Source organism: Equus asinus, chromosome 3 (assembly GCF_041296235.1).
Source record: "Equus asinus isolate D_3611 breed Donkey chromosome 3, EquAss-T2T_v2, whole genome shotgun sequence".
NCBI classification, from domain to species: Eukaryota; Metazoa; Chordata; class Mammalia; order Perissodactyla; family Equidae; genus Equus; species Equus asinus.
This window is the reverse complement of record NC_091792.1, coordinates 156128418-156144364: the sequence shown is the minus strand read 5'-3', so window position 1 is coordinate 156144364 and position 15947 is coordinate 156128418. Positions and strand designations below refer to the sequence as shown.

The 15947-nt window shown below is 45.7% G+C and overlaps 1 protein-coding gene across 2 annotated transcripts in view; it reads left to right on the top strand.

The window, feature by feature from the left end:
- The window catches only part of EVC2 (EvC ciliary complex subunit 2), a 130983-nt gene that overhangs the window by 36918 nt on the left and 78118 nt on the right, over nt 1–15947 (top strand). For both annotated transcript variants that reach the window (XM_014843272.3, XM_070506255.1), the window contains 2 exons: nt 6308–6442; nt 9205–9344. In XM_014843272.3, coding sequence (XP_014698758.3) covers nt 6308–6442; nt 9205–9344 — 275 coding nt within the window. The remainder of the gene's footprint in view (nt 1–6307; nt 6443–9204; nt 9345–15947) is intronic.

Genomic DNA, 15947 nt, shown 5'->3' with positions numbered 1-15947 from the left:
GTTATCATTTTTTTGTCTCCTGATTTTATAAATAATACATGTCCATTGTAGAGATCTTAGAAAACACAGACACATAAAGAAAAAACCTCATCAAGTAATCACACTTAACATAATCCCGGGGGATTTTCTTTATAGGTTACATATGTAGATGTGTGCATATATATTATTTTCATTTTAACCAAAATGAGATTTTACTGTGTATACAGTTTTAGATCTTCTTTAAAAACATTACTTTAAGATATAAGCATTATTTTATATTATTAAAATTTCTACACACAGAAGTCAGTTGCATTTCTGTATACTAACAAGGAATAATCCAAAAATAAAATTAAGAAAAAAAAAGAAAATTAAGAAAACAATTTCATTTACTGCAGTATCCAAGAGAATAAAATACTTCGGAATAAACTTAACCAAAAGGCGAAAGCCTTGTCGACTGAGAACTACAAAGTGCTGCTGAGAGAAATTAAAGACACAAGTACCTGGGAAGGCGTGCCGTGTGCGCGGACCGGAAGGCTTCATATTATTATGGTCTGCAGAGTCAGTGTGTTCTCTGTGAAAGTCCCAATGGCATTTTTTGTAAAAATAGAAAAGCACATCTTAACATTCATACAGAACCTCAAGGGAACCCAAATAGCCAAAATAACCTTGAAAAAGAACAAAAAGTTGGAAGCCCCACACTTCTTGATTTCCAAACTTTCTATGAAGCTACAGTCATCAAAACTGTAGTACTGGCATAAGACAGACATATAGACCAGCGGAACAGAACAGAGAGCCTGGAAATAAAACCTTCAGATGTACAGTCATGCGTTGCTTAATGACGGGGATATGTTCTGATAAATGCGTCATTAGGGGATTTTGTCGTTGTGCAAACATCACAGAGTGTACTTGCACAAACCTAGATGGTGTAGCCTACTACACACCTAGGCTGTATGGTACTAGTCTTATGGGACCATTGCCGTACATGTGGTATGTCATGGACCGAAACATCCTTATGCAGCGCGTGGCTGTATAGTCAAATGATTTTCAATAAGAGTGCCAAGACCATTCAATGGGGAAAGGACAGTCATTTCAACAAATGATGTTGGAGAAACTGGAAATCCACTTGCAAAAGAATAAAATTAGACTCTTACCTTATGCCATATACAAAAATTAACTCATAAAAGATCAGACTTAAATGTAAGACCTAAAACTATAAAACTCTTACAAGAAAACCTGGGAGAAAGCTTCATGGCATTGAATTTGGCAGTGATTTCTTGGATATGACACCAAAACCACAGGCAATGAAAGAAAAAAATAGATAAATTGGACTACATCAAAATTAAAAATTTCTGTGCATTAAAGGACACAATCAACAGAGTGAAAGGGCAACACGTGGCATGGGAGGAAATATTTGTAAGTCGCTCATCTCATAAAAGGTTAATATCTATGCCATATAAAGAAATCCTATGTCTTAGTTTGGGCTGCTGTAACAAATTACCATGGACTGGGTGGTTTAAACAACAAACGTATATTTTTCACAGTTCTTTAGTCTGGGAACTCCAAGAGCAAAGTGCCAGCAGATCTGGTGTCCAATGAGGACCCACTTCCTGGTTTGTAGATGGCCGTGTTCTCATTGTATCCTCATGGCGGAGAACGGGAAGAGCTCTGATCCCTTCATCTCTTTGCAAGAGCACCAATTACCTCCCACAGGCCTCACCTCCCAATACCATCGCAGTAGGGGTTAGGATTTCAACAGATGGATTTAGGGAAGGACACAGACATTTGGTCCATAACATCCTACAGCTCAACAACAATAAACAACTAAACAGTCAAATTAAAAATCGGCAAAGGCCTTGAACAGACATTTCTCCAAATAAGATGTACAAATGGCCAGTAAACACATGAAAAGATGCTCAACGTCACTATCATTAGGGAAATGCAAATCAAAACCACAATGAGATACCACCTCACACCTATTAGGATGACTACTATCAAAAAAATGTAATAATGGGTGTTGGCAAGGATGTGGAAGAATTGGAACCCTTGTGCACTGTTGATGGGAATGGAAATGGTGCAGCCATTATGGAAAACGGTATGGCTGTTCCTCAAAAAATTAAACATAAAATTACCATATGATCCAGTAGTTCCCCTTTTGGGGTATAGACCCCAAAGAATTGAAATCAGGGTCTCAAAAAAATATCAGTCTACCCATGTTTATAGCAACATTTTTACAATGGCCAAAAGGTGGGAGCAACTCAAGTGTCCATTGATGGATAAGTGGATAAACAAAATGTGCTCCATCCGTACAATGGAATATTATTCAGCCTTGAAAAGAAAGGAAATTCAGACACATGCTACAACATAGATGATCCTTGAGGGTATTGTGCTAGGTGAACTAAGCCAGTCACAAAAAGACAAATACTGTATGATTCTACTAATATGACGTCCCTAAGGGTAATCAAATTCATAGAGACGGACAGTGGAATGGTGGGCGCCAGGGGCTGGGGGAGGATGGAAGGGGGAGTTGATGTTTAATGGGGACAGAGTTTCAGTTTTGCAAGATGGAAAAGTTCTGGAAATGGATGGTGGCGATGTTTGCACAACATTGTGGTTGTGCTTAACACAACTGAGCTGTATACTTAAAAATGTTTAAAATGGTAAATTTTATGTTCTGTATGTTTTACCACAATTTTTAAAAAATCGCTCAAAATCTTCTTTTAAATGATTAAAATTCAAAACTCCACTGGAAAATGTAAAGGTCCTAGAAAGCAAAAAGAGACCCTTCAAAGAGGTCATCGGGCACACTACGCCTGACGACAGTGGAGTGGTACCTCCAGTGTTCTGAGGGAGAATGATGTTGGACGTTGAATGATAGACCCGGTCAAGTTATCGATCACGTGAGGGCAAAGTGACAACGTTTGAAGACGTGAGAAATAAAAATCTTTTCTAAACAAATTTACTTGAGAACAAATGAATATGGAGCATACTCCATCAAACTGAAAAAATATACGAGAAAAAAGGAAGAAATGGGGTCCAAGAAATACAGTTTTGCTTTAATCAATAATGTTGTAACAATACAGAAAGGAGTAAAGTGAGAACTTCAAATGACAGCAGTCTATCAAGCCTAGAAAGTAACCTCTCGAGATGAGATGAGAGTGTCAAAGAACTCCAGAAGTGATGACTTTAGGGAAAAAAAAATTGACTCTTTCTCACAGCTGTTATTAAGGAAATGGGTATATACCAGGAAGAAAAAAGAAAGGCAATGAGAAACCCCAGGAAAAACAAAAAGTTACACAGGCAAGTGTTGGTCCAAATTGAAGCAAACTAAAGTTGAGGCGTGATTTTGAATAATTGATAAAATATTAGGAAAGGGACTGCATTAGAAATATACTGCTTTGAGGAGCAGGAATAGTAACATAGGTTATATTCCTTTACTTTATTTGACAGTGAATAATATTTGCCTAATCATAATAATGATATTAGCTTTTAAAATCTTTTAGTTTTAGTTTTTAGAATTAACCTACGAACAGCCTCAGACTTAATTGTGGTTGCAGGACAAAATGTATATGTTATAAACGTAGAACGTTCTGGAAGGCATAAGTGGAGAAGAGAAGGTAGAGGTAAATATGGGCACTAATTTTGCCATCTTTCTTGGTAAGAAAACATGAAATATTCTCTAAATTTAGTGCCACAAAAAATGAGGTTTAATTTTTTTAGTTTAAAGTTAGAAAGATAGCTAATTGAAAAACTAAATATAACCATTAAAATTGGGAGGAAGTGTGTGTAGGGGGATATTGGTAGGTAACAAATCCTTCAGATTTGTAGGGTAAAAATTTATGACCTAAATCCACATCTGTCATAGCAGGAATTCAGTAAAAAATGTGTAATATTGACAAATCAGGGGATAAAGATAGATGCATAATTTTTAGAGTATTTAAATAACCATTCTAGTTAATTAGATTATACAAACTAAACCAGTATCTGAGATCGTTGCCTCTGGGAGACGAGATTACAAGTGGGTAGGGGAAGGTAACAGGAAATTTGCCTGTTTTTAAACCCTGGGTTTCTGTTAAGAACTTTTTTTCCCTTGCATGCATGCATCACTCTGCTTTTTAAAACTAATAAAATGGCTGCACGATTGACCATTATATGGAGAGAATGATTTATAGAAGCTTAAAATATTTGACATTTTCTATATCGTGGAGCATTTAGGATACACACACATTTGTGTCATTTTATATAATGCTCTGTAAAACGGCGTTATATATAAATAAATCTTTGTACGTATTTCTGGATCAAACCAACCTTGTATATAAACCTTTATGCATATTTCTGAGTTATTTCCTGAGGAGGGAATCGTAGGTGTGAAAGCACTGACTTAAAGGATTGAATATTTCAAAGCCTCTTGTTTTGGACACAAGTGTTTCTTTCCTTTCATCTTTGAGTATAGACATTTTGGTGAAAGCACTTCAACGGATGGCAGTAGTAACAAAATCTGGGGCTCTCGCGGTCCAGGCTTGTTTCTGAGGTCACCTTCTGATAAAATGACCGGTTAGCGACCACCACATGGCATCTCCATTATGCACCAAAGCGGTCGCCCTGGTTTACGCGGCCCTCCGAGGAAGCGGGCCAGGAACCTCTCGTGTTTAGTGAGCGAGCGTTGGGGCTGGGCGCTCCTTTACCAACTTCATTCGTGTTTCTTGTTCAGTCCTCGGTACCACCCTTGGAGGGCTCCTGTCTCTGTTTTACAAGGCAAGGAGCAGAGGCAAAGAGACATGACGTGATTTGCCCAATGCCACATGGCCAATAAGTGGCAGAGACGGGGGCCACACCCAGGTGCTCTGAGTCCAGATGGGCCTCACCCACTGTGCTGTGACAGACCCTCCTCTGGGTCAGACCCAGTCAGCGCCCACACGAAGAGTGTAGCCACATGAGGAGAGAAAGAATTCCTGTCTGCTTAGGGTCTAGCTTCTAGCCTGGTACATAGTAGCTGCTCAGTAAATGTGGGCCGATTAAATAGATGGGCCACGCTTTGCTCCAAGCTCCTCTGTATCCGTATGTTATTTAGTCTTCGTGCTGTGAGGTATTTTATCCCCACTTTACAGATGAGAGAACTGAGGTTCCCAGAGGTCCAGTCGCTTGCCCAAGGAAGCACGGCTGTTTTCACAGGGCCAGCATGTCAGTCCAGGCCTATAGGATTCCGCGTCCAGAGCTCTTTATTTTGCTCAGAGTCTTTGGCAGAATTCAAAGAGTTAATCCTTGTGAAACCCTTAGCCCAGGGGTTCTCAAACTGTGGCTGTGGGACAGGCAACATAGCAGCGTCCCCCTTGCCCCCGGGACTTGTTAGAAATGCCGCTTCTCAGGCCCCGTCCCGGGTCTTGTGAACCAGAAGCTCCGAGGGTGGGGCCCAGTGACCCGTTTCCACAGCCCTCCGGGTGGCTTGGATGCCCGTGCGAGTGCAAGAGCACAGCCTTGGCCCGAAGCCTGGCCCATTCTCAGGGCTCGTAAGATGTCAGTGCTGCTGCTGTCGGCGTCACTCTTCAGATCCTGAAGAAATGGTGGAGGGAAGGACGGAATGCAGAATGTCTAGAACTTACTGCTTCTCACAGTTGTTAGTGGGTGCCAGCCGCTCCTGGCCTATCAGGGGATTCCCATTAGTCCTGGGATGTCACTGGCTGGAGCTGGGAGGAGGGCTTGCGGGAGAGAGAAGTAGACTGGGCGTGTTAAGCCCACACGAGTGCTAAGGCCCACCAGTCGGGTCATTCGATTGCCTAGCAGCCGGCCTGCTCTGCTGTGTGATGCCCCGCACCGTGTGCATCCTTCAGCGGGATCCTGAAGTCCAGAGGAGCTGTGCCTCCAGTGGGGTGAGTTCCCAGGCAGGGAGAGCAGACAGCGCCGAGGGGTGGCCACTCCGGGATCTTCCTCTGGCCTCTGTGAAATGCTGCCCCTGCTTAGGATCTTTTGTGATCCCTAGTGCTGTCTTAGGGTCATTATGTATTGGATTTGGGGAATTTAACATTCTTGAGTGCCTGTGATTGCCAGGCTTGGGGCTGGATGGTCCTACTATGTGCAGGCCACCACACTCAGCTCCTTAAAGTGCTTGTCTCATTTAACACTTATGAATGCGCTGTGTAGAAGCCACACTTTGGGAAACTTGGGCTCAGAGAGGTCCAGTGATGGTCTCAGGCAACCAGCCAGTAGGTGGCAGAGCTGGGTCCAAACCCAGGTGGTCTCCCTAACTCCATGCTTGTTCTGCTACAACTCTGTGTTGACTTGAAAGATGGGAAGTGTGACCGTGGACAAATCCCTCTCTCTCTTATCCACGTAGGTTCTACCAGACCACGGTCTGCATGCGGCCGGGTTCTTCACCGCCTTCATTGGCTCCCTCGTGCTGACCTGGGTGGCGCTTTTCTTCCTGGTTCGGTGTGAGTGTTTGAGGGGAAGCAGGCTCAGCAGACGTCAGGTGAGTCTCTGCGCATCTTCTTCCCGGAGGGCAGTTTGGGTGGCGAGGTTGAGGTTTATCCTCCAGTTTGATGGGTCTCAACCCTGGATCAGTGTCAGAATCCACTGGGGAGCTATGGAGGGATGCTCGCGTCCAGGCACACCTGCAGAGACTCACTGGGTGGTCCCACACATGTCCCCATCATTAGTCGTTTTTTAAAAGCTCCCTGGATGCCTCTAACAAATGGCCAGAGTCGGGAACCCCTGCAGTCTGGCTGCATAACTGGGCTCCCGTCTGTGTGGTCAGCTTTGTATTCATGTCACACCCTAATTCAGGTCCTGTCGACACTCCTGCTGAAAAGTCTTTGGAGACTCACTTTATGCTCAGGGGGATGTGCAGACTCCTATGCATGGCTTGTAAAGCCCTTTGGTCCGGCCTGTGCCCACCTCTCCTGCCTCTTTCCTCTTCACACCTCAGCATCCCACTCTTCCCAGGGATGTGGCATTCCCTGAGAGTGCTGAGCTGTCCACACTCACACCGGACGCTGCCTCAGTCCTCTCTCTGCTCTCCAAGAGCACAGTTCTGACCTGTCCTTTAAGATTCGGCTCAGGCCTTGTCTCTCCCTGGAAGTCACACTGGCCACTTGCTGGCTGGGATAGGGGCCCTCTCTCAGTTCCCACTCTGGCTTCTGTAGACCCCGTCCAACACTTATCCTACTCTGTTAGGCCCGTCTGTGAACTCCGCAATCTCTGTTTTCCTCCCTTGGTCTGGATTCCCACAGAAGCACATCCAGAGACCAGGATCCAAATGCAAGTAGTTTATATGGGAAGTGATCCCAGGGCATGAGGGGGGCAGAAGTGAGGCAGGAAGGGAAGGCAGCCAGTCAAGGTACCGCTGAGGCACCTGGAGCTTCCTCCCGCTCAGGGACTCTGGGGAGAGTGTAGAGCTAGCCTCAGTCATCCCACCTGGGGATATTTACCCACCAAATCCCATTGGTCGTTGATCCAGGGCAAGGGGCCAGGGGGCCAGGACAAAGGGTGACGGTATTTCCCTGTCATGGGCTCCAGGGAAAGAAGTGTAGGTGTTAGCTGGTGGATCTTGGTCTAGTGGGACTGACCGAGGTGGCGACGCGAGGGGACATGGGCAGAGAAGGGGTGGTGTCTGCTGCACCCCTCATTGCCCAGAAGGTACTCAGTAAATGCATGAAGGAGTGAACGAGCCTTCGGCCGGTCAGTGGATGGACAGGCCGAGGAAGGACAGCAGGGCGGCAGTCCATAGGGCAGGATGAGCTCTGTGAAACCGCTACTGGAAGGCGCAGCTGGGAGTCACCGTCCTTGGCAGGTTGTTCCTGCAGGGCCGTAGAAACCTGGAACCGCTGTGTCTCAGTGTCACCGAGACGCACAACTACTTGCCAGGAGCATATGTCTGTTAAACGACTTGCTTCAAGCGGCCGAGCTTGGGGGCCCCTGTCTCTGGAGACTGGAAGTGCTGTCCCCTGGTTCATTTTGTGTCTACTCCCTAGAGCAGAGGATTATCATCTCAAAGTGAGGTCAGCCCACAGTCTCCTTGGCAGGCAGCAGTGAGGAGAAGAAAGATGGCCATCTAATCAGACATCCTGCTTCCTCTCCCAAGGCTGTTATCAATCACAGAGCAGAACTGCCCCCGCTGCTGTGATGAAGGAGCGGGATTCGTGTCCTGGAGATGAAAGGCTGATTGTTACAACTGCGAGAGGACAGCAAATTGTGAATTTGATTTAAGATCTGAAGACACTTTGCAGTATTTTTTTTTTCTTGCATCACAGAAAGAACTTTTTTCACGTTTTTCTTTATTTTTCCACTGTGGTGGTGACTAATGAGATATTGTACGCTAAGACGGAAGACAGCCTTTGGGTTAGATCTTCCGGGGATCAGACGCCAACCTGGCTCTTTATGAGCTGCGTGAACTTGAATGATGTTCTTTCACCTCTCTGAGCTGCAGATGCCTTATGTGTAAAGTGGGGGCAACAACACATATAATTGTGCTGGTTTCCTGATATAACACACACAAGGCACAGGACAGGAATTCTTAACTTTAGTGCTATAGGAGTTCTTAGGTGTTAGCACGCATTTCCATTTCTGCAGAATTAATGATATTAGGGACAAAACAGATATATCATCTATCCAGTCAGAGGCTTGGACTTAATTATGTCTGCTGTCACTTCTATCTTATAATTCTATATTCTGATTAGAAACCAGCCAGATCCATGATGTTAAGGTCCATCTGCCAACTATGATTTTCCTCTATATGGTGATGATGGTGATATGGGATAATGATGATGGTGATGGTGATGATGGTGATGACAATGGTTATGATGGTGATGTTGGTGTGATGATGATGATGGTGGTGATGGTGATGATGATGATGGTTATGATGGTGATGTTGGTGGTGATGATGATGATGATGGTGATGGTGATGATGGTGGTGATGGTGATGATGATGATGGTGGAAATGATGGTGAAATATTTTTATTATGTCTTTATAGGTTATAAAGGCCTTTCCATCCATTGCTTCATTTTATCCACACAACAGCCCTGTGCAGGGCTGTGAGAATTATGATCTCATTTCTTTGATAAGAAAATGGAGGCTCAGGGAAGTGCAGTGTCTTACCTGAGTTTACCCTGCTCATAGGTAGTGGAGCCAGCCAGGTTTTCTGACTACAGACCCCTGCCTTCCTTCGTGACTTTTCCAGCACGTGGCATTCACAAGAAGGCCCACTCATTGTTGTTTCTGAAATTCTCCTGAAGGTTCAGCATCACGAGAGCAGGTTGGAACACTCCCAGTTCATCTCAGCTGATGGCGTGAATGAGGATCTTGCTCTAAATGACCAAATGGTAGACATTCTGTCTTCAGAGGACCCCGGGAGCATGCTTCAAGCCTTAGAGGAGTAAGAATTCTAAGTTCCTTTATACTTCCGCAGATGGAGTGAATGTTGTAACTGCAGCGGCCTGAGAACAAACATTGAGTATATTTCATTCACTTATTCATTCAGTCAGTCATTTCTTTGTCAGTTGTCATAATCAAACAACTGCTGTGCACTGAACACTATGCTTGGTATTTGGGAAAAGAGATGAATAAGACACAGTTGGTGCTGTGAGGCAGTCTGATCTAGTGGGGAAGACCAGCACGTAACCAGAAGTGACCATAGGAGTTTGATGTGTGCCATGCTGAAATGAGGATCAGGGCTCGCCGAGCCCAGAAGGGATGTAATTACCTCTCGGAGGGTCATGGAGATGCTTTCCGGGGGACCTGATCTTTTAGCTAATTCTTGAAGTGTGGGTAGAAGCTTTCCAAGTGGATTAAGGGAGGAAAGGCTTTTCAGGCAGAGAGAAGAAAGGGTGGATGTGAGGGTAGGAAATGAGCGAAGTACGTCTGGTGAAGCGTAAATAGCTCGGTGTGGTTGACGAGTGGATGGGGTATTGCGTATAGTGAAATAGAGGCCGCGGCAGCTGGAGAGAGAGGCCAGACCAGGCCATGTTCATTTGCTGAACTGAATACAGTTCTTTTTATTTGTTTAATAAATACCGATAATGTCCCTCCTATGTATAATAGAACATAGAGCCAGATGGTTCAAAAAGCTTTAACAAGCCTGTGAGGCAGGTATTGCTGTTTTCACCATCTCGCTGATGAGGACCTGAGAGAGGTGAGGAGCTGGCCCCGGGGCACACACTAGTAGGTGGGCCAGGTGTCAAAGCCAGGCAGTCTGGCTCCAGGGTCCATGCTCTTAATCAGGAAGCTGCATGGCCCACAGTGTCTCCTGGTGGGGCATGTGGTCCACTGTCTGCTAGTTGCCCATCACTCTGGAAAGCTCATCAACTTGGCCTTTCCCTCTTTCCTTTCAGCAAATATTTACAGCTGACTTCTTTGTATGTTTCCTTTTTTCAGTTTCCACTTGTCTGCCAAAATTCTCAATTATCTCTTATTTCCTCAGACAACTTAAGCATAATTATTTTAAAGTCTCTCTCTCAAAACTCCGTTATCTTTGCCCCATTTTGTACTTGTTGTGTGTTGTTCCTCTTGGTTTGTGATCGTATTTTCTTGGCTCCTCGTCTGCCCAGGTAGTTTTGATTGTGTGCCAGACATAGTGTAGAAAATTGGGAGGACAGTTTGAGGACTAGGATGATGGTGTCTCCTTCCAGGCAGCTGGAGGTGTGATTATGGATGCCCTCCATTCACTCAGAGACTGAGATCACTCAGAGTGGGGCTTCGTTTCCTTCAAGGGCTCGTCTGCTCCTGGTATGGATCTCCCTCACTATCTGATAGTAGGGCATTTCCTTGAAACCTTTTGTAAGCTGAAATGGCATAAGACAAAGAAACAATTGCCATTCATTTATATGGGAAAATTTTTTGAGCCTTCCCAGACCCAGAAAATAACCAAATCATACCAAATAACACATAGAACCTAAAATAACACTAACATGTAGTAAAACCAGAAATAATGTGATATGAATGATAAATACACAGCCTCTGTAAAGTAGAAATGATGTCTGTACGGTGTAGTTTCACTTCCCAGGGTCGGGAAGGCGGTGGGCTCCCTGGGAGGCTGAGAGGTGGTGGTGGTGGTGATGTGTTAGGCTGAGTCGTCAGAGGTTGGGGCGGTGGGAGGTACAGGAGACGGGGCTGTAGGAGAGAGGAGGAGTCCTCTGTTAACATCTCATCATGTCTGAATCCATCCGGGCAGGCGGGTCTCTGATGTCTACACCTTCTTCCATGTCTGCCTGTCTCCACGTCGAAGGTCAAGGTCTGTCATCTGTCGTGGCTGCTGTGGAAGGCTTGAAATAGGACAGTGTGCTTGGGGCATAGTCTCTATAATGGCTGGCTGCAAAACACACGCTAAGCACTATTTTCACTCTCCACCTTTTTTTGTAAAAGCAAAAATCCTCTTCGGATTTCTCTTGGTTACTGAAAGCAGGCACTAACGTAGGTCTGAAAAAGTGAAGTGGTGTAAAGTGAACTTTCAGATAGCGGGGGAAACCTGTGTCCCTTTACTCGTAAGGCATTTGTATGAACGGAAAGGCCACAGGATGTTTCCAGGGTAACCCCTCCTCGGAGTCTCTGGCCTCGAGTTTCCACCTCCCCGGTTCTACAGGTCTGTTGAAAATCCTGCAGAGCTTGTCAGCGTCTGGGCCCCCTTCTCGGATCAGCAGATGCCTTTAGGAACAGGGTGGCCTCCAACGTGGGATTGCCCTCTCGGAGCTTCCTTGTTCTGCTGGATCTTGACCTCTTATTTATTCACTGCCTCGTTAGCTCTCAGATAATCTTCAAACTGATTTTCTTTCTGCCCCGATTTTCTAATTGTTTTCAGTGGGACAACTTGTCCAAATCACCTAGAGCATCCTCAGTGGGAACAGACTCCTGAAGGAATCTCAGCGTAAACCACACTGTAGGGGATGAATCAGACACAGTCCCTGGCATCAGAGGCCGCCGTGCGGGAGGGAGACATGGAAACAGACAAGGCTCACAACAGCATGGAGAGTAGGGCTGCTGAGAGCGTCGGTCAAGGCCGTGGTCCCTGGGTTTAGATCCGAGTTCAAATGTGGGCTGTGCCACCAAGTGGCCTTGGTTACGTTACTTAAGCAAAGGCCTAGGCTGGGGAGGAGGGGCTGAGTCACCGAGGCTTCTGGATGTCAGGCTCCACAGCGGGCACTGGAGACCCTGGGAATGGTTTTTAATATGGGCAGATTTGTGTTTTAAAAGGCTACTTGAGGCAAATGGAGAACGACTTAGAGGAGAAAGCGTGGGAGACTGTTGTAGGAGGTGTTGGTGTGAGACCCAGGCAGGACCAGCAGGCTGGGGGCGGTTATTCAGGAAGAGCCTACAGAACTTGGTAATGATCGTTAGGTGACTGCGTATGTATGCGCAGCAGGGCGTGGTTTGGACATTGAAGGGGCGGGAGAAATCTGGGATGACTCCACAGGGTTCTGGGTTTTTTTGTTAGCTTGTGTTTTTAAGTAGGAGAGGAGGGAGCATCCGACTGTTCCAGCTGCTCAGTAGATCCAGAGGCTGCAGAAATGTCCAGAGAGAGGAGAAACGAGAGGGGTCCACCTTCACAAGAGCAGTTTGATGCTGGGTCTGGGGCAAAGGTCTTTGGAAGATCCATTTGTGCCAAATACACCATCTAAGCAGATTGAGTTCTTACATGGTTATATCAGATTTTTATTTTTAATTTCCTTGCTTTCTTATATACTGATGATTGTTAGTACGGAGGCCGTGTGAGAACCCCTCAAACTAGATTCCATTTTCAGCACACTTTTTCTGATTCTAGATTCGAGATGCACAGCTTCATTTGCTCACTGCCCACTGGGGAGTAATTTCTGTGGATTTGGAGTCATCACGATGCTGATAAGCTATAATACCATATATTTTGTGTAATACCTCGTATTTGTGCAGCATTTAGAAGTGTGCAGTCTCTTTCACACACCCTGTTTAGTTTGGTCCCCATGCCAATGCTCCTTGGTGGGGCATCTTATCTTCAGCACTTGATAGCTGAAGAATCTGGTGCTCAGCTGGGTAAAGAGGTTTATCCCTAGTCATACATCTGCTAAGTGACAGGACAAGACTTGAGCTTTCTCAGTTTTTAATTCAGTCTTGGACACATTTTACACATATTCTCTGAGCCTCAGTGTCCTCATCTCTCGGCTGGGAACACCATAAGCTCCCACCTTGGGATACTGTAAAGTTTAATGACGTGAGGGAGACGTGGTGGTAAAGAGTCCTCCTACGGCGTTGCTCCAGGACCGGGGTCTGATTTAAAGGGAGATTAGCAGATAACTACGAGAAGCGTTCAAGATCATCGGCACTTCCTTGAGTCTTTCTCTGGAACGTTGCAGACAGCAGCTGAAAATGGGAGAGCCTGAAAGCACAATGGAGCGGCTGTGTGATCCCGTCTCCCTGAAAGCTGGAAATGGGGTCGGGTGGTGGATAGAGATGGACCCAAGATGGAACGAGGGACAGAGGACCTCTTCCTCCTTCCAGTGACTGCGCACTGGCCTCAGAGAAGACCTCCAGTGGCCTGCTCGTTGCTCTTTGTGAGCTGAGTGGGTGTTCTATGGGGAGAGAGGCCTTCGTCCTGCTTGAAAGGGTGCCCCTTCCAGCCGAGCGCCTGCCTGCAGCGTGAGGCCTTCAGCTCCGTGAGCGCAGGGCTGGCCTTTCACCCGCTGGGAGTCGGCCTTATAATCCATTTCTGGGTGCCAGGTTGCACGGCTTGGCTGGTTGGGCTTTGTGCAGCCTTTCGGATGTGATCCTTCATTTTAACTTCATTCCCTGATCAGAATGCCAAGGATGACAAATTAAAATTTGCCACCGTCCAAGAGGAAGGAGTGGGTGAGCAGTGGGCAGGAAGGGGGTAGTTACCGGTAGAGATTCATAAATGTCTCTTTTTATGTGAAGTGGTCTGAGCGGGTGATTATCGCAGTGTTTCCTAGCTAAAAGTTCATTTTCTTCCAAAACATGAACATGAAAAGTAGAGTGCAATGATTTGGTTTGTATGCTCAGCACCCAGGTATTTAATTTGTATGTAGATAGCGCTCTGTAACCTGCTGACCAGAGTGATTAGTACTTTCAAATAGGAAAGTATCGATCGATCCTCCTGTTTTTGTTTTTGTTTCAAAAACTGATGGAGTATAAGAAACCCAGTCTCCCTTTATCCCTACGTCATATGGCATTGTTAGTAGCCGTTGCAGTTTGCTGGCCCTGGTGCTTAAATGCAATAGGGATGTTGAGATTTCCCAAGCTTTCATTCTTGTAAATCACCTGGTGGCTCTGGATTTTATATCTATTTCTCCTTGGGAGCCGATCTTATTTTGCCTGAGGAGTGTTTAACGTTGATTATTAAGCATGAGCTGAGAGGTTTGGCTTGAGAGGTAAATTTATTCCTGCCCTCCCCTCTCCCAGCTTTCCACCCTCCCTCCACGTCCCAACATTCAATATTTATGGGATGCCATTTCTGTTTCAGGCACCGTGGTTGGACGCTCATTTTAGGGACCTGGATTTTCTTTTTTTTAATCATAGCATTGTCAATTACTTTTAATCTTTCCATCTTGACTTAGAGTCAGGCTTAGGCGCTCCCGGAAAGAAAATGTCAGTCAGAGTGTGAGGGACCTGTATGCTTGGCAATCTGTGATAGTCTCCACACTAAAAATAGCCTTTTTCTCTAGCAAATCATTTATCCCATTTGTGATTCTTACATGAGGTTTAGCTGGGATTCTAAATACGCCATTAGGTGACTTGATTGCCACCTCATTTCTCAGAACCCTCGGAGTGATAACTCTGCTCTATCTTGCTGATTTATTTTTGACGAAGAGCATTTCTTGGTTTGCTTGGTTGTTTATCTCTTACCTGATTTATTCATAGGCTGCAGAGAGGATTCAAGGAAGGAAGATTTCCTTTGATTTCTATCAGGCTCCTTGCCTGTTCTCATAATGAAGGTGGGTCAGCTGCAGGCATGCTGGGATGGGGGGAAGGAGGAACTGGGCAGGACAGGCTGGTCCCAGAAGCTTCTAGAAGCCTGGAGTGCCCATGGTGTTTTAGCTCCGGCTTTGCTCTGGTCCTGACCACCGTGGAGAGCCTCACAACCATGACCTTGTTTATTTCTCACAGCAACTCTCACTTTTTGGACAAGGAAGCTGACTTCAGAAAGGTTTATTGGTTTTGCCTAAGGTCACACAGTGATAATGGCTTTGGGCCGAGGCCTGAATGCTTTCAAATCCACTGTTCTTTTGACAGAACAGCTTTTAAAAAGATTGAGCTTGGGTTTTTCCAGTGAGGCAAAGAAAAAGGAAGAAAAGAAAGCTCAGGCCTGTGTTTACTTCCTGTTATTCGAGGAAAGCTTATCGCTGTCTTTTCGTGCTGCCAACATCGCCTTCTAAACTGTCTCAGAATTACGTTTCGTTCGAAGTGGGTGTTCAATGAGTATTTGCTGAATTGAGGCTTTCAAATACGTGTATTGAGTTGGTTTTAGGTGCCAGCTGTATGTTACATTTTTACCACCACCGTCCTTTTCATTCCTCACAAAGGCTCTGGAGAGAAGTGATTCTGTGCCTCATCTCTGAAACCCGGAAGCCCAGGGACATTAAGCCACTCGCCCAGGTTCTTCGTTTATTCATTCTCATATGGGCTTGTTTGTTCATGCATGTGTGCAATAATTTTTAAAAATTAATTAGTTGACTGGTTATTTCGGCAGACCCCTGCTGAGGGTCCGGTCCGCACCAGTCCCTGGCTGGATGCTGGCAAATTCTCCATCTAGGCTTTTGTCGTCGTGGAACTTCCACCTGCAACATGCAAATGCCGACACCGATAACTGCACAATTCCGCCCGGTGGCTGTGCAGGAATGAGGCGCTCTGTGAAGGAATAGTGGGGGGGCCCACCCGCTTTAGGGGCTCGGGGGGGCCGTCTAAGGAGGGCCTGTTAACCTCAGACCTAAGTGACGAGCCCTCCATGGGGGGCAGCGTGTGCAGAACTCAGGGGACAAGGCATCGACTGTCAAAAAGA